Here is a 22642-nt window from a genome sequence, read left to right as displayed (position 1 = left end):
AAAAGTCTAAAGCCACTGATGTGTTTGGCACAGTCTGAAGCTGCGGCTGTCTGCTCTGCTGCAGGTTTGCCCGACCTGCTGGAACTCACAGGCTCCCAGATTCTTCAAAAATACTTTAAGAACAGCTCAGAGACAAACTTCTGCCTGCCTTTACGGACGTAATCCATCATTTTAAATAACACGTATATTGTATTCTTTCCATAACTTGACTTTCTAAGGCCGCAATCATTGCAGTTGCAATCGTATCAAAAGAAGTTACGTATATACTGACATTGTCCTGAAAATGAATAGTGGTGTAAAATGATTGCCTTTGACTACGTTCAACGCTAAACTATTAAACTATTTCTGCTTTTTGGGGGTTCTTCTAATATGCGTTTCTTAATTTGTTAAGGCGGATTCTGTAATAACTATGTAATAACTTTGTCAAATCTCATTTCTACTTACATTATATCACCCATTTTAAGAACAGAACGATTGGCAAACCAAAAATCCAATTAATTTTTACCACAGGCGAAAAAAAAAAAAAAAGAAACTGGATGTGGTCTGAAATCCCCGATATGACGACAAAACACTTCTATTGAACTCTATTGAATGTGAAGAGATCATTGCTCGTATTTTCCTCCCACTCTGCCTTAAGTTTTGTTTTGCCTCTTCACTGCAGCAATGGAAAAAGTGAAAAAAGTCCTCATTAAGCTCGGTAATTAGCTGCCTAATTAAGTCATATTAGGAAAAACTGCAATACACGTGTTGTTCAACATGACATTAGTTAAGGCAGCAGTTTGTCTCTGAGCTGTTTTTAATTTATTTTTGAAAACATTGGGAGGCTGTGGCTTCAGGAGGGCACAAACACATCACAAACACATCAGTGGGTTTAGACTTTTCATGGGCATTAATAAGAAAAACAAAAATGACACCGGTGTTATCCTTTAACACCAAGAGAAGCTTACACAGGATACATGACATTAATCTAATTTGTCTAATACCCAACTCCATTGCATCTAAAGGCAGAGGAGCTACTGCCTCCAAAACTCCTCACAATTAGCGGTGTTCCTTGGATCAGCAGTTTAAAGCACATTACCAAGTACTAGCAACACACACACACACACACACACACACACACACCCTTCTCTCCACTATATGCTACTTTATAAAGCAAAAATCCCTTCAGTATTCCTACAAAAATCTCACAGTGCTTTCTTATAATTCCTAACTAAACCTCTATGTTTTATGTTTTTACCCTCATTGGTTTAAAGATTCAGTAAATGTGTGAATTTGCTGCAAAAACCTACTAATAACTTCAGCAGAGCATGCAACACCCGGAATCGTCATCAGTTTGATCACAATTTATTCCTCGGTAATGTTAAGTTTGGCCCTCTTAATGTTGGGTAATTGAATAATAAGTCATTTATTGGTATTGATTTTATTACTTCAAATGGTCTCAACCTCTCCAGGCTGACAGGGACCTGGTGGAGAGCCAGTGAGTTTGGCCGCCTCAGTGAAGCCAATCCATCAGACTTTTCATCTTTTCAGAAACCCGAGCTTGCAGCCGGTGGGGTAGCACTCATTCATCGGAATGAAAAATTGCTAAAAAAAAAATAAAAAAATAAAAAAAATGCTGAGCTGGGCCTAAACAGAGCCAGCCTTGTCAGTAACTCATATTGCCTATATCACATGAATTTACTGCTGATATATTCCAATGTTCATTCTGACAGCACATTGTGACTTTGTTAAGAAGTGCTGTTCTTGTTATTTTTGTTGTTATACTAGGTTTTCTGAGTCACAGTAAAGCTTTATTAGCACTAGAGCGCCTCCAACTTACAGCGTTTGATGAAGTGTGTTTAATTAATAAACGTTATGTTCGGTAGATTTAATTCTGATATTATTTAACAGCATACAGTATCCATAACCTGAGAAACAGCAGCGTTTATATATTTACGTTCCTTACTAACCGATATACTTTATGCACGTTTTAATGACACACTGATGCAGCCAAATACTGGTCAGACAGCTTTCTCTGGAATTACTATAGGCAGATTGAGGCATGATGCAGCAAAATTAAATGCACCTGGAGCAATTTGAATGTCTGCAGCTCAAGATAGTATCTATAACATAAAATTCACCTCAGTGAGAGTGAATCTGTGGCACCACCATGTTGCACTTCTGCAAGTGATAAACCAGACTCATGAGCAAATTATTTTAATGTATGTTTCTCATCCAGAAGTGCCTACAGTGAATACAACAGCAGGATTTACTTAAATTCCAAGATAGGCAACATTGCAAGAAACTAATAGTCAGGAGGTCAAGGGTCAAAGCCACAGCACCCAGATGAAAGATGTAAATTTTTTCAAAACTGTACAATAATATCACATCCATATTCTGTACCTGCTTGTTCCAAAGCGTCATTGAAGCTCTAGCTGCTTATATTGAGTGAAATATTCAAACCCAAGATGCCATTTTTTCATGGCTGCACCATCACATCAAATGGAAAGAAATCTAGATGTTGCAGATGTGCATCATTTTCTACACGTGACCCTGTAATTCAGCCTGACATGTTTGGTATCTTTGGAAACCTTAGTTTCTTGACTAGAATTTAAAATAAATTTCTGTGGGTTTGAACAAAGCTTGGCTGTGAAACATGTTTGTAAAAATAATAATAATAATAACCTTTATTTGTATAGCACCTTTCATACACAACATGCAGCTCAAAGTGCTTTACATCAATAAAAGGCAGATAAAAGACAGATTAAAAAGATAAAATTCGTATAAAAGAACAAGCAAGATGCATTGCATTAAAAGAATCAAATCAAGTAAAATAGAAAGATAGAAGAACACAACAAATACTCCCACTTTTAGATGCACATTGTGAGTGAACCCATATGTTTTTCTTTAATTTACTTTTCCCCTGTCCTTCCTGATTCTACTCTTGATCCGATATTTACGTCAGATCTCACTGCCTAAGGCAGACGAGAATCATAGATTCTCCTCTTGGTCAAAAACCTCACCATCCACAGATGGATGAGAATCATACAGGGTAAAGCTCTGTCCCCCCACATATAGTGTTCACTTGTGCAAGTAAGCATTACCCGGACAAGACCAATGAAAATTTGTACTTGCCCATGTCAGCTCTGTTGGGATCCTGAACAGAAACAGTTAAAATGAAGGCTACTTAAAAGCTAAGCTGAAAAGATAAGTTTTTAGCAGTCGTTTGAAAATGCTTACAGAGCCCGCCTCTCTAATATTCTTTGGGAGGGTGTTCCACAGTTTAGGAGCATAGTTAAAAAAGGCTGCATCCCCAATCTTCTTTTGAGTGGGGTTTTGTACTTCTAACAAACCAGCAGTAGAAGACCTGAGGGCTCTTGATGGAATGTAGAACAGCAGGGATTCTGTAATGTAGGCCGGTCCTAAGCCATTGAGAGCTTTGTATACAAGTAAAAGAACTTTAAAATCAATTCTAAAGGACACTGGGAGCCAGTGCAATGTAGCTAGAACCGGAGTGATATGCTCTCGCTTCCTTGTTTTTGTTAAAAGCCTAGCTGCAGAGTTTTGGATAAGCTGAAGCCTCTCAATAGACTTTTTTGGGAGGCCGGTAAAAAGGGCGTTGCAGTAGTCCAGTCTACTTGTAACAAACGCGTGAGTTAGCTTTTCAGCATCTTTCTGGGTCAGGAAAGGCCGCACCTTGGCAATATTTCTAAGATGAAAGAATGCTGTTCTGGTCACCTTGTTTACATGGGAATTAAAACTTAGATCAGAATCTAAGATAACACCCAGGCTTGTTACTTCTGATTTGATCGAGGGATTCAGGTTCCCAAGTCTTGTGGAGAGTTCTTCTCTTTTGGCTTTGGGGCCGACCAAAAGTATTTCTGTCTTATCTTCATTCAGTTTTAAGAAATTTGTGTTCATCCAATCATTGATAGCCAATAGACAAGTAGTGAGGGAGCTTAAGGCATCTGCATGATTTGGCTCTACAGAAATGTATAGTTGTGTATCATCAGCATAGCTATGGTAATGATGGTACCGCATGAGGGACCTTAGGGTAGAAGTGGTTTTATGGGAGGGTCTGATTTGGAGGATGTTGTATAGTGTGAATTTACAGGATCAAATTACTTTTATACAATTATGAATTACAAATTACAAGAGCTATTGTGTTTTTTTTCTACCGTAATTAGCAATGAAGCTCCTCTTTCCACTTACTACTACCTCAACAATAACAATTAGATGATAAATATTTGTTGGTGTGGGGGTCAAAAACTCGTATCTTTCCTGTTACTGTTGTACTTGTACTAGGCTCCATTTAATTGGTAAGTTTAATGAGAGCTAAGACCCTATAGGGCCTGTGATACCTACGGAAAAACTGTTGCACATTTAAAAAAAAAAAAAATCAATGCGTGTTAATGGGAAAATCTGACAAAAATCCGAAGACATATAGTGTTTTCATCAAACCTGGTCTCAGCCCTTCGAAGCACCAGCATTTACATTTCATCACTGTCTGGTGAAAACATTGTATCTCGAAAATGTCAACATTTCAGGAACTAATTAAGAAGAACAGTCTGCTTTCTAGCTTGATGGTCATGTATTTTTGAGTTTATCCAATGGGTTTTGAAAGTGTTTCATCAGCCCAAGAGGTCAGAGAATTTCCTCAACCCTTAGAGGAGTGATTCTCAACCTTTTTCATATCCAGGACCCCTAATTTAGTACACATTTGGGCCATGGACCCCCATTTGATGAGATTTGGTCTCTCAAACCGAAATCTGAGAATATTTTTATTGTCAGATATGATTTTGTCCAGAATTCCATGACTGTCTGTATTGCAGGTCGAGAGATAACAGTGAAACTATGATCAAAATAGTCGTTCTTCTACATTCTCTAATTGTGCTAACATCTTGTAAATTAAATAATGGTGAAGTTTAACAAATCGTAAATTTGCTGTGGACCCCCTGGCACCCCCTCATGGACCCCTGGTGGTCCCCGGACCCCACGTTGAGAACCACTGCCTTAGAGGAGCATGTAATCCTTCAGTTGAAGTGAAAACATGAAAATCACCAAAATTGGAGTTATGTGGTTTTCAAACGACAACAGCGATTTGTAATTCTTTGTTTTTGCTCGTTAGTAGGTCTGGAGGAAACATTCATCTAAGTTGCTTCCTCCAACAGAAGCAACATATCTGACATGGTTATATGATGCAGATGGTACAGTTCTTACCTCGGTTACAGCAAAGCTGCGTTTTCCGCAGGGCACGACCTTGTACCACTTGTCATGCAGCGTGTCCATGAAGCCGTCCGACTTGTACTGACTAACGAGCTCCGAGATGTTGGAGGTGAGGGGCGAGTTCTGAGGGAGGCCGATACCGTAGCCTGGGAGAGGACACACACACACACACACACACACACACACACACACACACACACACACACACAGTACAGAATCTTTAGCAATTATCCTACTGGCTCAACAATAAACATTATTTTCACTTCAATGCCATGTGCTGCCATGGTGTTCTTTTAAAATGTTCTAGCTGTTGTGTATAAAAATAAAGAAAACATCTGCTGGGAGTCTTGGCAAATCTGTCAGTGCTTATCACAAGGCATCAAAGTTACTCAACAACAGAAAAGAAAAGACTCTTGAACTCTCCTTTATTCCTCGTGCTCTTAAATTGTTTTTTAAATGAACTATTTATTTTAGGGTTTATGTTCTTAATTTCATGCTTCTGTTTATGATGTTGAACCCTTTAATAAATGAAACTGAAGAACAAAGCACATAATTAATAATGTCAGTTTATCTCAGCATGTCAGGTAAGTGTGACACATGTAGTAGCCAATGAGAGAACTGCCATTCCTTGGTTAGAAGTAACACCCTGATTGATCTTTGATACCTACGGAAAATCTGCTGTTCATTTTTAAATCCATGGTGTTAATGGGAAAATTGACAAAAATCCAAAGATTTTCATCAAGCCTGGTTCCAGCCCTTCGAAGCGCCAGCATTTACATTTGTAATTATTTGGTTTTGCTTGTTTGTTTTTGCTTGTTAACCATGCCTGTCATGGGGAAATTTTTTGGCTCTTCTTAGGTCTGGAGGACCTAAGACTTAAAGGTGCATTAAGTAATTTAAATTTCCCTCTGTCAGGTTTCTGGCAAAGCTCAAGGTAGACTGTAGTGGACAGAAATCTAGAAGTCAGATTTTCACAATAGAAAATTGCACCATCCTCCAAGGACATTCGTTTCCAAAACAGAGAGTACAATCGAGAAAGTGAGTTTTGAAAGTTGCACCTGCCGAAGTAATCGTCGAGTCACTGTTCAACAACCCTATTAACCCCCCGCAGATATACTGGATCATGTGTCATGCTCTGAGACAGTATCATCTTACTTAATGCACCTTTAATCTGTACCTGAATTGTATAGTGTGTAATGTGTGATAAGACTCTCTCTGTTAACTTACCTTCAATAGCAAATGGTTTTCCCACTGTTAGAGTTTTACAGTCGGCATCTATGGAAACCTCGTAGTCCAGCAGGGCTTTGTCCATGATGAACGCATCCAGTTTCTGAGGGTCGGCCCTGGAAACACACAGCAAGAAGACACACTAAGAGCACAGTGAGAGCAGATGTTGAGAAAAAGTAGTGGGGGCATTGAAGGACCAGTCTGGAAACCAGTCCTTTGAAAGGACGTGAGATTTTGTTTGATAGTTAACATTCAGCTGAACTTCACAACCAATGTTGAGAGCAACGCATTACATTACTGTAATCACATTACTTGTCCCTGTAACAGAGTAAAATAAGGCATTCCTGTTCTAGTTTCAGTAATCACATCACAGTTACTGATCTAACAGATCGGTCGTTACTTGTGTTTCATTCTTCAGCCTCTTTAACCTCTTTATTGGTGTAATATCTATGAAACATTCCCCTCGTCTGCCGCTGCCTTCAAGTCCTGTCAGAAATATCAGAATCACAGCAGAGCAACATGAACGAGCCACAAAGATGTAAATACGACTCAGAAAGTCAGAATTGAATGCTGTAGGCTCTGTCTTTATTAAAAACCTTAAAAGAAATATTTTGTCTGTCATTATTTAGATTCTTCTGCTGCTAATGTAGGTTTACCTCGACAATGTTCAATAAGTAAAACTAGCACAATTGTTTTTGCTCAAAATTGTTCACAACACTGAAGAGGAAAGGCTGCTGGAGTGCAAGTGAGGATAGAGTCCAGAATGTCTAACACTTTATACACCAATCATCCAAACACAGCATGATAAATATTGACCGTAGCATTGATTAAATCATGCATCTACCGGGCATCAACCCTAGAAACACAACCGACACAACCTTACCATCTGAATTTCACATGAATAATCAAGAACTAACCTTTAACTCCTCCCTAGAAACCATCTCAGATCCTTATCCTCTCATCTTCCTCTAGGCATGCATGGTCTTCTACAGAAAGTCCCATTTTCTCTGCCTTCGTCCCTATCTCACTCCTCTAGCCTTACAGAGTGAACTGAAGGGATAGGACACTTCCTGGTGTATTTTGACAATCAGTTTTGGTGCGCCTGGGACAGCCGCTGGAGAATTTTGATGGGTAGGGTAAGGTAGAATCGAAACAAAATGTATGAAGTTTGCATTTGGCTTCATTGTGGTAGAGTTGCAAACAGGCAAGATACAATGAATATATAATCAAACACCAGGAGACACAGGAACAGCAAAACACACCTTCCAGAACACACTGACAAAAAAAGTACCAAAATTGAAACTGCTGGTCGAGAATCAGGAGAGATTCGGGATAAGGAATGAATAGTCCAAAAACATGCAGCTCAGGTGGATAGAAGACTCTAAATTGCACATAGGCTTGAATGTGTTTGATGTAGTATATGTAAATGATGTAGTATATGATGTATGTGTAGTATGCATAATGATATAGTATGGTATATGACATGTATATGATATGGTCAGTGTTGGGGTTGTTACTGGAAAAAAATAAAATAACTTAGACATTACTCTCTTACGTTACTTTTCTTACTTTAAGTAGTGAATTACATTCCTTATTCCCTGAGAAAAGTAATTAGTTACACTACTCGTTACATTACATTTGCATTGCACCCTAAAACGATTGTTCTAGGCTTACTGTGTTCATTGGGACGATAAACATTGTCGAGGTAAACCGCATTACCAGCAGAAGAATCTAAATAATGACAGACTCTTTTAAGGTTTTTAATAAAGACAGCACCAAATTCAGACTTTCTGAGTCGTTTTCACCTCTTTGTTGCTCCTTCATGTCGCTCTGCTGTGATTCTGATATTTCTGACAGGACCTGAAGGCAGCAGAAGACGAGGGGAATCTTTCACAGATATTACACCAGTAAAGAGGTTAAAGAGGCTGAAGAATGAAACACAAGTAACGACCGATCTGTTAGATCAGTAACTGTGATGTGATTACTGAAACTGGAACAGGAATGCCTTACTTTACTCATTACAGGAAAAAGTAATGTGATTACAGTAATGCATTACTTTGTAACATGTTTCCCTCAACACTGGATATGGTCTGTAAAGCCCTTTGACACATGCTTTAAAGGACTTGACTTGAACAAGGTGTAAAGGCTTGTGGGAATAAACACTTCTTGAATTTATTCCTTTGAGGTTCCAGGCATCTTGTAAAGCCTCCCGGAGGGGCAGCTTATCAAATTCACCCAAAAGGGGAAAATGTAAACGATCACCCAGACTTTTGCTCAGACTTTCGCCGAGTCTGAACCACATATTTCTTAGATAGCTATGGTTTTCCAATAATTTTACTGGCCACATGCCACTAAAACTATTGTAAGTCTGCCAATTTATGCATATTCCTCACCTCGACTTTGCCATACGGAGGTGAAATGTTAAAAGTCGCGACACTCTGAGTGAGGCTTTTACACACCGACTCTAAAATGTCTTTACTGACAGCAAAAGCCTTCTCAGGAGATGCAAATGCTCTAAAGCCTTTTTAAAGATGAGCTCTGTATTTGCTGTGAAACGTAGCTTGTTATCCAGGACAGCGCCTCAATGTTAAAAATCCTTTATTATTCCTATGAGCTGGCTGTTCATTATTACAGGTTGGCTTGGGTGCAGCTGGCTGCTATTGCTGCTGATAGCCAGTTCCTAGTTCCTACTGTAGCACTGTATTGATGTAATGTATTTTATGAGCAGAGCTCTACCTGGACAGCAGCTAATCAAGTAACCAATATGATTAAAACATGACGCTTCCCTCTCGGCATCACCCTCCTGCAGTAATACTTGTACAAGAAGTTGAATATTGTATTTGCATCTCATTAGCATACATAGAAAAACAGCACAGGCGAGAGGACGCGTCTCTGTGATGCAGCTGAATTTAATATAAGTTGCCGTGACATACAGTGGTTCCATTAACGGAGAATCTGTGAGGATGATCAGAGGAAAAAGTCTTCCATTAAATAAGACCCATAACACCCAGGTTGAAAAAATCCTCTGTAATAAATTGTTTTTATTGTACTAAAGGCTGAGCTTAAGTCTATAAATAAAGCACTTTGATAGTTGTAGAGAGTTAGTCATTGCATTAAATAGCATTTAAATAACATAAGAGTGGCATTTCCAGCGCCTTGGCCACTTTAATAAGCAAACGGAGACGGGACGAGACAGAATATGTTACATTGTTGATTATGACTCACTCCATGCACTTTTTCAAAATGCCTCTGAGATCAAAAGGTCTGTAATCATTCAGCAAGCGAGCTCCAGTCTTTTTGGGGCACAGCGGTAGTAGTAGATAATTTAGTAGATAATTTCCATAACTGTGGTAAAACATGTTCAACAAGCGAGTGCTGAAGCAGTTTGGTAAAATCAGCGTTGGTAAAAACACTGCATTGCACCGCCAAAAAAATAAAGATTGTTTTTCAAAGTGAGCACAGTGTATGAAACTGAGACTGACAAACACAACTGCACCGGAGCGTTCAGTAAACTCTGTACTTCAGTAAAATTACCCCATGCCATGCTAATATTTCCATCAGGATGCACTTATGCAGCGTCTCTCCTGATAATCAAAAGCTCTGTGACAGCTATCATGAGCGTAAAAGCCTAAATAACAACCCGAGGACGATGACAATATAAACGCTGTTCTAGTGAAAAATTTAAAATGTCTTTGTTCTGTGTATAATTCCAACGGATGTATAAAATATTGAAAACACTCTAATGTATCTCAGCCTTTCATCAGGGAAATGTAAAGAAGATGGTATGACAATCAAAAGCAGAGGATTTTTAAATATTTCACAAGGACAGTGCTGTGGGTTATGTTTTCTTCAAGATATGGAATAACTTCAACCTAACGAGCATCTTCAACAGTGTTTCTAGACAAAGATACCCAACTAAAGAAATCCCAACCCGTTTTTTTTGTGACGACGCCAAAGTTGCCTAATCCCACCAATTTTATAAAGGTTGACTGTCTTAAAGAAGGAAAGCTGCCCATTAAAGTTTCATCATTCGTCTAAAATATGTCATCAAGTAGAAATTGTAAACTAGACCGAGGCTGCAGGTCCATGTGCAACACCAGCACAAAGGAAGGAGCAGATCAGAAAGATCTTTTACATTTCTTTTTGCCCTTTTTTCTTAATTTAAGAAGAAATTGATAAGCTTTCTGCCTCAAAAAATGCACAGCCCATGCTTTTTCATTATTAAGATAGCCAAGAAACTTATTCTTATATAGACTTTTCTTGAGACCTGACGGATTGACTAATTGATTGATCGGACAACCTCGAAAAAAAAGGACTTTTGCACGTCCCTATCCTGTATCCAGTCTTGTTCCTGAGTTGTAATTTTCTAAATAGTAGATGGCGTTTCTCCTCGAACCGTCTGTTGCAAGCTGAGTAAAAATGTATGTTTCATCCATTTTCAAATTCTATACTGCCCGGCCGAAGCCCACGCTCCAGCCCACTATATTCTGCTTTGCTCCACGGGGATGCCAGTTGAATGTGGAAGCAGCTTAGGATGACAGCGATGGCAGGGAGAGGAGGAGGGAGAGATCAGAATGGGAACAGGCAGAACTTGCGGCGGGGAATGACAGCAGCAGGGATGTGAATTTTTCTTCTTCTTCTTTTATGTTTTTCAAAAATCGGACACACACAACTCCCTTTCTTTCTTTTAGGGAGATTTTTCTGTTTAGTTTGTGTGTGTGCTTGACCAGAGAAAAGGTAATTTTCAGGGAGTGATGACAGCAAGAGCAGCTCGGGGGAGAGACTGCTGCTCAAATAATAGATGACAGTGTTTGAAGACCAGACTGTGGGTACATGTGTTTGTATGAGTGTGCATCTGAGTGTGCGTGTGTAAGGCAAGGCAAGGCACGCTTTATTTATATAGCACATTCCATACACAAGGCAAATTCAATGTGCTTCACATAAAACACAAAAAAATACTTAATTTTTCTAGTAAAATGACGTTAAAGCTCTATGTGGTGACTTTTTTGTGGTAAAACATATTCATTTTTAATTGCCATTAGTGTTGCAGTTTGCCTTTCCATGCTCCAACCAAACCATCAATATAACATGAAGCTCTGAACAGATGATTCTGAGTGCTGGTGTACTGGGTACACTGGAGGGAAATAGTATAGAGTCACACAGAAGTGATGCCTTTTAAATAACATCTGGGTAAGATGTCAGTAGATGCTAATGCTAATGCTACTTACTGTGGCTGCATTAGCATCGTAGCTATATATTAGCCTGTTAGCTTTAGTGAGCAGTATTCTACAACAGCATTTTGTACCAAGCATCTTACAGTATTGTGAGTGTTTTTATGTACAGTTTTATCCCAAGCAGCTTGCAGTGTCAGGAGTATTTACTGATCAATAAGCGCACGCTTCTTTGTTGTCTGATGTCGTTAAAAGTGCGATATTCTGATCAGAGTAGCTGCTGATGTGTCAAGTTCAAGTTCTGCTTTATTTTCATCTCAGCTGCATAAATCTACATATATACATCCAAGTATACATAGACTGTACACAGTGAAATGAGATATCTGTGAGTTTCTCCAGGCTCCAGGTGCAACAGAAATGTAGTAAGAAAAATAACAAGATAAGCTAATAATAAAACAATAGTGCGCAGACAATGGCAAAGACAGACTCAGATAAATTAACACACCATACCAACATACCCAAATCTAAAAACTGTCAGAGACCATCTAAAAGTTTTTAGATTTGGGTATTTATTACTGTGTGTGTTAATTTATCACAAGTTATCACATATAGGTAAGTAAGGATAATAATCACAACGATCAACCCATACATGCTGCATGTGAGCTGTATGTATGGTAGTGATATTGTCTTACTTGAGCTGGTCGATGCCGTCCGGTGTGGCGGGGACGTTGTAGCGCCTCATGTACTCGTGCATCTCGGGGAAACTCTTCTTCAGGTAATCCTCTGCGCTGCTTTCCCTCACTGTGGCGAAACGGAAACCCTGGGAGGGGTGGTGCAGCTGCAGCAGGAACACACACACCAACATGCGACATGCAGAGTGGATCCAAGAGGCCTTAAAGGAAAGCTTTGATGTTTTTGATTTTTCAGTCTGATGCTTCTCTTTCAATTATGGGAAAAGTTTGTGCATTCGTTCTTCAGCTAACTGAAATGGCTTTTTTTGTTCTTTTCAAACCAGTGCTAGGCTATCCATTGGTCTTAATGAGGAATGACATCAATGTTAGCAAGTGGCAATGTTAACTACGGCACCAAAATACAAAATACAAAATGTTGGGTGCAATTTTAAGGATTCAAGTTTTTTTGGAATATGTCACCCCTCATTATTTTCTGTTTTTAAATCCTGCGTTCCTGGAGGTGCATTGTGTTCCTCGTATGCGTTTGCATCCTTGTGTGTGTGTTTTTGTGTGCCTGTTCGCAAAAATATCTTTTGCAACTGTTCAAAACAGAACCATGAAACAACCCCCCCAAACACACAATGTTCAGCGAGGCGGTTGGCTAAAAAAAGAATTAATTACCTTCCTCTAATTGGCCCTACAAGAGTGGTGTAATTAAAGAACAAATTTTAAAAGTTTAAAAGGTTGCACTCCCCACAACATGAGCTCTTATTATAATGAAACTTGCTGTATGTATGACCTGACCTTGATCTGCAGTCTTGTTAACTGTAGATCAAAGTCTGCCAAAATGGCGAAATTAAGAAGTTTCATATGAGAACTTCCACAACAGTTTGTCCAATCATCATGACTTGTGGTACATATGTTGAGAAAAACAACCATGTTCACATAAAATAAATTAAAACTGAACAATAGGAGTACCACAAATACACACACACAAAAACACACAATTGATCTGATTTCAAAATGTAGAACAACACAAGAACCCCCCCTTTAAATAAAATAAACCCCCCTTTAAATAAAATAAACTAACTTGTGAAGTTAGTTTATTTTATCAATCAATAAGTTATGAACATGTAAATCACCTACAGGTCATTAAAAGAAGAGAGAGAAGAGAGAGAAAAGCGAGGTACAGGACGTCATATTTAACTTACATAATCAAATGTATGTTAAATACGATGTTGCAGTTCTCTGATTGTCTTTCTTACCTTTGGGTCATGAATCCCTGACAGCTGTTCGTAGGTCTTCTCCCCGACCATGACGGCAGCCAGGTTGGCGGTGTAGGTCGACAGGCAGAACAGGCAGAAAATGGCCCACAGGTTCATCAGCAGGCGTCCCGTCCAGCACTTTGGGGGCTTGATGGCCACCGTCCGGCCGAACAGGATGGCGTAGCACACGTTGAGCGCCGAGGAGAAGGAGAACACGCGGTCGCGGTTGCGTCCGCGCGGCGTCATGCCGAACGGGCTGTGCCACTCGTACAGGGTGAGGAAGACGGCGGTGACGTGGAGGGAGACGAAGATGCCAAGCCACATAGACCAATGCAGAGGCCACATGAAGGCACCGATGGGTGCTGCTGTGTCCCGAGTGCGAACCTGGACAGGGGACACACACGATTGGACAACCTTCATGTCATATCATCAAGTTATTGACTGGTTGAGTGATTGACTATCATGATATCATGATAGTTTTAATATCACATTTAATTATTTTGTTCATTTTTACAGGTTCTTCTTATTTTGATGAAGCCCTAGAAATTAGGCTTAGGCCGATATTCGACATCATTGAATATCGCAATATTTAGTGAATATCGCAACATGTGTTGCTACCTATAATCTACTAGTGGTAGGATAGTGAAAAAATATATATATAATCATAGTGGTAGTGAAAAATGTGTCTTTTTACTTCAAGTGGGTTCCCATTTCCACAATCATCCCGTTTTCCTAGAAATAGCAGAAAATTACACCAAATGGCCATTGTTTGCTCCTATGCTTAAATAGTAAGATCAATTTTCTAGGCTATTAATAATAATCATTATTAATAGAAATGTGGTGTAATTTAGAACAAATAAAATAAAATACCAAAACAAGAAACCCAGAAAAAAAAAAAAAAAAAAAAAGTTAAAAAAAAAAAGACCTACCCCCCTAGAACGGCGATAATATTGTATATCATGATATTTTGGCAGGACAATATCGTGATAATACATTTTGGATATCGCCCAAGCCTACTAGAAATCAATACCGTAATTCATTCAAGTTCACACAGGGAAGCTTCACACACTCACTAATCTAATCTTATTATGATAAAAATTTGAATCTTAAGCCAATAGTGTCGGGCTTGCTGAAACAGATCAATGGCAAATCTTTATGACAGGTACAGATGCTGTCCGTGACACCTGGTGAAGAAGCTGAGGTTCATTGAGATAGAGAGATGAAGAGAAAAAAAAATGATAGAAGAGGGAGCCATTGTAAAGAAAATGTCTTCCCTGGGTGGAATACAAAGAGAGAGAGAGGGGAGAGAGATTACCACCGTCACTACATCTGTCAGCTGCTGAGTCTTAGGTGTAGTAATTGTGGTAATAGCTTCACCTCACGCTCACCAGTCCAGCCCCTTTAACAGATATTGCATTAGAATCCAATAATGTAGGGCTTGCAGAAATAAAAGTATGCCACATCCTTATGATTGATACTGACCAGCATGCCGAGAGAAGAGAGTTGAGGTGAGGTCAATGACAGAGGGAGGAGGAGGAGGAGGGATCACAGAGGAAGAGTAGATAGAAGAGAGAGCCAATGAGAGGTGTGCAGAGAGGAAGAGAAAAAGTAGGAACGCACCGATGTGTCAGCAGACTATCGGTATCGGCCGATATCAGCTTTAAAAAGCAATATCAGTATCGGTGTGATATTATTTTTACTGCAGATATTTGGCTGCTTATGGAATTGATATTTTGTGACCTTTTTTTCTCGGAGTGTGTCACTTAATACAACCATTAAATTAGCAACAGAATTAAACTAACATGGTCTTTTGTTTAAAATCTTAAGATAGGCATGTCTGAAAAGCTTAACCCATCTTACACCTGCATTTGTACACTACGATTTTTACAATTATTTATTGTTATTTTAAATAATGAATTTTTTTATTGTTTTAAATAATGAAAAAGGAACAATGTACTATATTACTTATTGCTTTATGCAATCACCAATGTGAAAAATGATCAATAAACATATGTTAAAAAAAAAAAAAGATTCTTACAAAAATGCAGTCGGTATCACCCTATATGGGTGGGAAAATGTCGGATATTGGTCTCAGCCTCAAAAAATCATATTGCGCATCTTTAAGAAAAAGTTAAATACTGACCAGGATTCCCAGGCTGGTGGAGAAGAAGGGCGAGGTGAAGTCGATGACTTGGCTCCTGGCTGAGTTGATGCTGAACGACGTCACCGCCAGGTGGGCGGCGCCGCTGAGCAGATCGCCCACCAACCCCGTCCAGCGGCCGTTCTTGAACCCCCCATACTTCCCGTCGCCGACGATGTAGAGGTCGAAGGTGAAGCCCATGTCCTCCGCCAGCTTCTCCAGCAGGTCGATGCAGTAACCGTAGCAACACTTCTTCAGCTCCGTGGGAACCGTTCCGTTGGGTCCTCCCAGGTTCTGGAAAAGCCCCTCCAAAACGGAAGATTCGTTGGTGAGCGGGTCGAGGCACAACTGGCCCGCCGGGCACATCCCGTCCCCGTCCACCTCCCTGGTGAACACGAACGGGTGCTCCACCAGCGTCACCACCCGCATGTGCAGCCGGGTGGGCCGGCGCCAGTCGCCTCCTCCTCCGGACCCGTGATGGGTTGGCCAGGCCCCCTGGTCCATCAGGACCCTCCCCCGCCGCCAACGCCCCAGGCGGGTCCAGGTTGGCTGGCCCAGAGGGTCCAGCTGCAGGGACCAGATGTAGTGATGGGCCTCGGAGACGACGATCTGGCTCCGACCGTCGCTGGACATGAAACCGCTCTGGCCCTCGAATGACGTGTTGGAGAGGAATCTGAGGGGAGAAAGAGGGGAGAGGAGAGAGATGACAGGAGGAGAAAGGGGAGGAGAGAGTCGGGGTGAGTGGAGGATAGGAGAGAAGAGAAAGAGAAAGAGGTAGAGGAGGAAAGATCATTTTTAGTTTCACTTTTCCTATGGATACACACAGGCTATCCAGGTACTTGTGGGATTATTTTCTGTTCACTACAGATAGATCCATAGGCCAACATGGCAAACATCAAAATGTGAAATAAATGTTTTCTATGCCACTTGTTTATTACCTCCTGCTTGTAATCGTTGAGATCTACAGTATCTCTGTGAATATCTTTGTCATGTACGCAGACAGACACATTTCAACGAGAGAGAGAGAGAGAACCTGAGACATTCAAACTCAAGTTAACTGCAAACTGCAAAGCTTTTTAAGGAAGTATTCTGCTGGCTTGCTTTTATGTTCATTTGCCATGAAGAATATCACTTTTTCCAGACAGTTTTTGTATTTCTGTACCTGGGATTTACGGGCTCACATGTACGATTATATTTTACCCTTGGTTAGTTTGTACAAAAATCCCAATTTAATGGTGTAACACCAGTGCCAGAGGGGTGTGTTATCTTGGTGGCCTCAGTGCCCGTCTAAAACGAGAGTGTTTGTGTGCGTATATGTGTGTGTGTGTGTGTGTGTGTGTGTGTGTGTGACAGCATAAGACGGACCACGGTCCAGTGATCACGCCATCTCTCTCACTGAGCCATGCTACTGGCTGTCTGAGAGTGTCAGATACCAGAGCAGACGCACACACACACACACACACACACACACAGATAAACAGACACAAACACGTGAATGCTCCCACATACATGTTCACGCATGCACAAACTCACACACACTTTGGAATGGATATTTCTGGATGTAAAAAAGAACATAGGCATCCATTCGGTGCTGGCAAACGCGCATCACTCTGACATGCCTGCAGGAGTTAACGATGTGACCTTTCTGAAACATCTCTTTTGTGTCGCTTTGCTCTGCGGAAACTTTCCCGACGCCACCTTGTCTTCCCTCCTGCAGCTTTAACAGGTTTTAACCCGACCAGACGGCTCAGCCCGTCTGTTTGAAGGGCAAAGGCTGCGTCGTAGCTTGCGGATGTTAAGCTACCTGGTAATTGTCCTGTAGAGAGGTGGCAACTTCTCCTCATTGTTCACAACGGAAATGACAGTACACTGTTTCACATTCCTGACAGCGCTGGTAGCAAAGCACATTTTTAGCAGTCAGCGTCCCGCGTGTTAAAAGTTAAAGTGATGCTGAACTTTGGTAGTGTCTTGGGCTGTGTAGCTTCCCGGACAAATCAGTGATTCTCTGTTATCTGTTGCTCCGGTAAAGACGATTGGAGAATTGTGTTTTTTTCTCTCTGAAAGTCACACTTCTAGCACGTGAATGCAAATATATATATATAAAAAAAATAGTCATTCTGCAGATTTTTTTTTTTAAGTGAATCACTTTCTTTATGTACCAAAGTTCAACTTTAAAGGTCCTGCATTATAGGAATTTATATGTGTTTTGCTGTAATTGTACCCAAACTCTGGAATGATCTTCTCCCTATGAGCTGCAAACCTAAAAGTTTTAAACAGCATCTCAAAACCCATCTTTTTATCCCATCTTCCCATTGATTTTATTGTTTTTGTCATTTCTTTCTGTATACTTTTTTTGTTTGTTTGCTTTGGTGTTCTTTTATATTATGTTCTTAAATTGCTGTTGTTCTTTTACACTGTGATTGTCTTATTATTTTCTTAATTTGCTAGATTTGATAAAAAATGTTTAATGATGCATTTTCAAGAACACACCCTCTTTTACAGGCAGTTTCAGACTAATTCCAGTAAACACATCAAAACTGGACGATTGGCTCCCATCACTTAAGACTTACTGAAATCCTTCCAATGAGGCCAATTAGCAGCATTTGAACTGCAAAACCCACTGGAAAAAAAAAAAAACAGGGTCCAGGGACTGTTCTGGCTCTGAGGACTCCAATTCATTCAATTTAACTAATTAAACTCATCTTTTAACTACTATTTATTTGCAAAGCATCATGAAGAACATTATTATCTTGAGCTATACTATATTAGAAAACAAAATAATGAAAACTGAAAAATATGGGGCCTTTAAAAATATTTAACTTTCTCAAAAATGCGCTGTGCTTTCAAAGCATATTCAGAAGTTGCTCAGGAGAAGCTGGGGCAGCGGAAAGCTCTTCCCCAGCAGGCTGATGAAAACCGGTAGGTAAAAGAAAAGAGGTGTTTGCTGGATGCTGCAGGTCTTCACAGGGTCGCTGACACTCAAACAAGAGCTTCACTTCCTCCACACCTTGAACTGCAAGCTGCACCTCCTCCGCTCCAAATAAAAGCTATGATTTAACGTTCCGCACAATGTGACGTGACTCATTTCCACTCCATGAAAAAAAGCGAAAATGATGGCATTTGAAGCTGAGGAGCGGCGATGGTATTTTAAACTGGAGAGTGACGTTTGTGTGAATCACATCAATTACGCGCCGGCACTAACTCACTGTCCTGCCTGCCTCTTGTGCTCTAGTTCTCATGGTAACTGTGACTCAACGGAAAAACTTTGAGCATGGCATAGGCTGTAATCATGATGTCGTTTTGATGTTCATGTCACTGACCGTGCAAACAAAGGTACTGGGCAAAAAAAGCAAGCTGAAAGAAGAAGGATGGGAGCTTCACATGTACACTTTGAATTATGGTTCATATTCTCATCTTGCATTAGGCTACTTGCATTAAACATGAGCCGCACATTGTACTATATATATGAATGAATGAATGAATGAATGAATGAATGAATGAATGAATGAATGAAATTTTATTTTCGTGTCATGCCAAATTAATGGCCCATCCCACATGAGATTGCATGACACAGTGTTTTGCAAACACCCCCACCCCCCCAGCACAAACCCCATGACTACACAAGTTACAACTTCCATAATACTAGTTTTATGTGATAAAGCATATCTATGATACACAGAAGAAGGAAATACAAAATAAATTACCTTGCCTTTTTCCACATTTCTCATGCCTTCAAAACGCCAACTACATTTTTCATGATCTTCCATAGCCAAAAAATCAATGTCCCCTTTTATCTTACTGAACAAAGCCTTTCTCTGTGTATAATAAAAAGGACAATACAACATAAAATGTGTTTCATCCTCAGTAACATTTAAATCACACATGACAATGTATTTTCTTCAACCGTACCAACAAAGCACCCAGTTTCAACATGAGGTAGAAGAGGTAATATACCTGATCTAAGTTGAGAACACAATGGTCTTTTCTTTTTGGTTAAATTATACTTTACATAATTTTCAGTGACATAATCACTTTTAATCACACAATATGTTCTAAGTTTGGGTTTATTCCATATCTCTACAGCCCATTTCTCTTTCAGTTGACAAAAAAGCTGTTCTTTAATTAAATGAATATCTATTTTCACTTTTGAAACATAAACTTCTTCACATCCTACATTAAAGAATAAGTTATGAATTCCTCTTGCCCAAGGACCTATTGTCTGTAAATCCCACTCAAATATGCTCCTGGCTAACCTGTTCTCCTCCATGTTTAACTATACTATACTATCAATAGATCTTTTTTTCTTTTACTATCAATAGCTTTTTTCTGTGGCCTACTCTTTTACCATTTCCCCCCTTTTTCTCTTTTTTGTAATAATAATAATAATTATTATGTATAGATAGATAGATAGATAGATAGATAGATAGATACATACATACATACTTGCCCACATTTTGGTGAAGTTTTTTACCTGGCTATGTGCTGAAATGTCTTTTTATAATATTTTGATAATGTATTATGCAACTATTATTTTTTTGTTTTTATCATGTGTACCTTTTAAACTAAACACTATTGCGATGCTCACGTTTTTCAGATGACTTGTCAGCTGCCATGGGAGTACTTAATAAACTTAAAAGTATCACAGCATATGTATTGCTCCTAACTCAAAAGACACGGAAAATGTTCAAAAATGACGCCACCTTTTTAGGAGAATATAAAGACTTCTATCAAGTGCATTCTTCCTTATCAAGTCAATTCTTCCCTGCAGCAAATATAAATTGTTTTACTCACACTTGTGCAGGAAATACAACCCCCAGAGGAGAAATTTATTATATAGTGTTTTCTATCTTTATAGCTCAGCTGGCCAGCGTATTCGGGGCATTATTTGGCTCTGCTGGCCACATATCACTTTAAAAAGATTCCTATCAAGAAGAATTGTCTCTGGTGGAAAAAGCCTGAATAAGATAAGCCGTTGAAATGTGTCCTGGCGGTATCTTATCTGTTAAGACAGGACTCTTGCCCCCTGTAGGTCATCGGTGTATCTGCAGCTTCAGGGGTCACCGTTATACCGACTGACAGTCTCTCTCTCTCTCTCTCTCTCTCTCTCTCTCTCTCTCTCTCTACTTTGTTATCACATCTTTTGCCACCTCCCCAGTAACTCTCCTCCTACAGCTTTCTCAGTCTGGTGGGCAAACCTTATCAGCTCCTCTCTCTGGCTTAATGGCTTAATGTCTGGCCAGCAGTGTGTAGATACACTCTAAAAAGAGATATGTTGGAATAACGTAGGCTGTGTTGTTCCTCGCACCTTTCACACTATCTAGGATGAAGGCAATTTGGAGTTTATTTGGGGTAAATTCACATATATGTCACAATTTTTAATCTATTAATGTGTCCCTGAGGAGATTGACCTGTCAAAAACATCCGGTCCTAGTATATCAAAAGCTCACAGTTTTGAATCCAATAAATCCCTACGTAAACAAAGGCAGCACTTAGACAACAGTAGTTAAACAACAGGTGCCTGCAATTACAGACTGGGCCTTTAATGATGTTGTTATGCACAAACATATGTTTTGAAATAACACAGCATGTGCCCCATAAACACATAACGGCTGGTCATTCATTTCAATTCATTTTCAGAGAGACTCTGTTAGGTTTCCATCCATTTTGATGGACAGAAAGTTGAACCCAGTTGAACTTTTTTGTATGGATGGATTCGTCGCCATCTATTTGGCCAATTAGAAGTGAGGTGGTGTTCCTAGGTTTGTTTTGGAGAACACTGAGAGCTTGGAGGAGGCGATAGTTAAAGTACACCATCCTATTGTTGTACGACTCATCATCAAAGGATAACAGAGACAAAGATAAAAGAGAAAGCCTGGTGTAACGTTGGGATGACTGCAGGTTTTCCAGGTCAGTTTCTTATTGAATTTATACTGTACAGTCTGTTTCTTCATTTTTCTATGAAGTAGCACTGCTATGAGCAAAGCCTTCTTGGCATGTTTTCTCCTTACTGTACCTCCAGACCATGGTCCAGTCCTACACCAAGGTCCCGTCCTACACCCCATACCTCCAGACCATGGTCCAGTCCTACACCAAGGTCCCGTCCTACACCCCATACCTCCAGACCATGGTCCAGTCCTACACCCCCATACCTCCAGACCATGGTCCAGTCCTACACCCTATACCTCCAGACCATGGTCCAGTCCTACACCATGGTCCAGTCTTACATCCCTGTACTTCCAGACCATGGTCCAGTCCTACACCCCCGAACCTCCAGACCATGGTCCAGTCCTACACCCCCGTACCTCCAGACCATGGTCCAGTCCTACACCCCATACCTCCAGACCATGGTCCAGTCCTACACCAAGGTCCAGTCCTACACCCCCATACCTCCAGACCATGGTCCAGTCCTACACCCCCACACCTCCAGACCATGGTCCAGTCCTACACCCCCACACCTCCAGACCATGGTCCAGTCCTACACCCCCATACCTCCAGACCATGGTCCAGTCCTACACCCCCATACCTCCAGACCATGGTCCAGTCCTACACCCCCATACCTCCAGACCATGGTCCAGTCCTACACCCCATACCTCCAGACCATGGTCCAGTCCTACACCAAGGTCCAGTCCTACACCCCCATACCTCCAGACCATGGTCCAGTCCTACACCCCCACACCTCCAGACCATGGTCCAGTCCTACACCCCCACACCTCCAGACCATGGTCCAGTCCTACACCCCCATACCTCCAGACCATGGTCCAGTCCTACACCCCCATACCTCCAGACCATGGTCCAGTCCTACACCCCCATACCTCCAGACCATGGTCCAGTCCTACACCCCATACCTCCAGACCATGGTCCAGTCCTACACCAAGGTCCAGTCCTACACCCCCATACCTCCAGACCATGGTCCAGTCCTACACCCCCACACCTCCAGACCATGGTCCAGTCCTACACCCCCAC

At 40.6% G+C, this 22642-nt stretch overlaps 1 protein-coding gene across 1 annotated transcript in view; it reads right to left on the bottom strand.

Annotated features, from left to right (window-relative positions):
• grin3a (glutamate receptor, ionotropic, N-methyl-D-aspartate 3A) overlaps positions 1 to 22642 on the bottom strand; it is a 64014-nt gene that overhangs the window by 15167 nt on the left and 26205 nt on the right. The window contains exons 3-7 of the mRNA XM_078288386.1: positions 15683 to 16352; positions 13540 to 13923; positions 12296 to 12441; positions 6433 to 6548; positions 5200 to 5351 (exon numbers count right to left, since the gene is read on the bottom strand). Of these exons, the coding sequence (XP_078144512.1) occupies positions 5200 to 5351; positions 6433 to 6548; positions 12296 to 12441; positions 13540 to 13923; positions 15683 to 16352 (1468 nt within the window). The remainder of the gene's footprint in view (positions 1 to 5199; positions 5352 to 6432; positions 6549 to 12295; positions 12442 to 13539; positions 13924 to 15682; positions 16353 to 22642) is intronic.

This window comes from Centroberyx gerrardi, chromosome 2 (assembly GCF_048128805.1).
Source record: "Centroberyx gerrardi isolate f3 chromosome 2, fCenGer3.hap1.cur.20231027, whole genome shotgun sequence".
In the NCBI taxonomy this organism is placed as follows: domain Eukaryota; kingdom Metazoa; phylum Chordata; class Actinopteri; order Beryciformes; family Berycidae; genus Centroberyx; species Centroberyx gerrardi.
The sequence above is the reverse complement of the archived record's forward strand: the minus strand, read 5'-3'. Positions and strand labels throughout refer to the sequence as shown.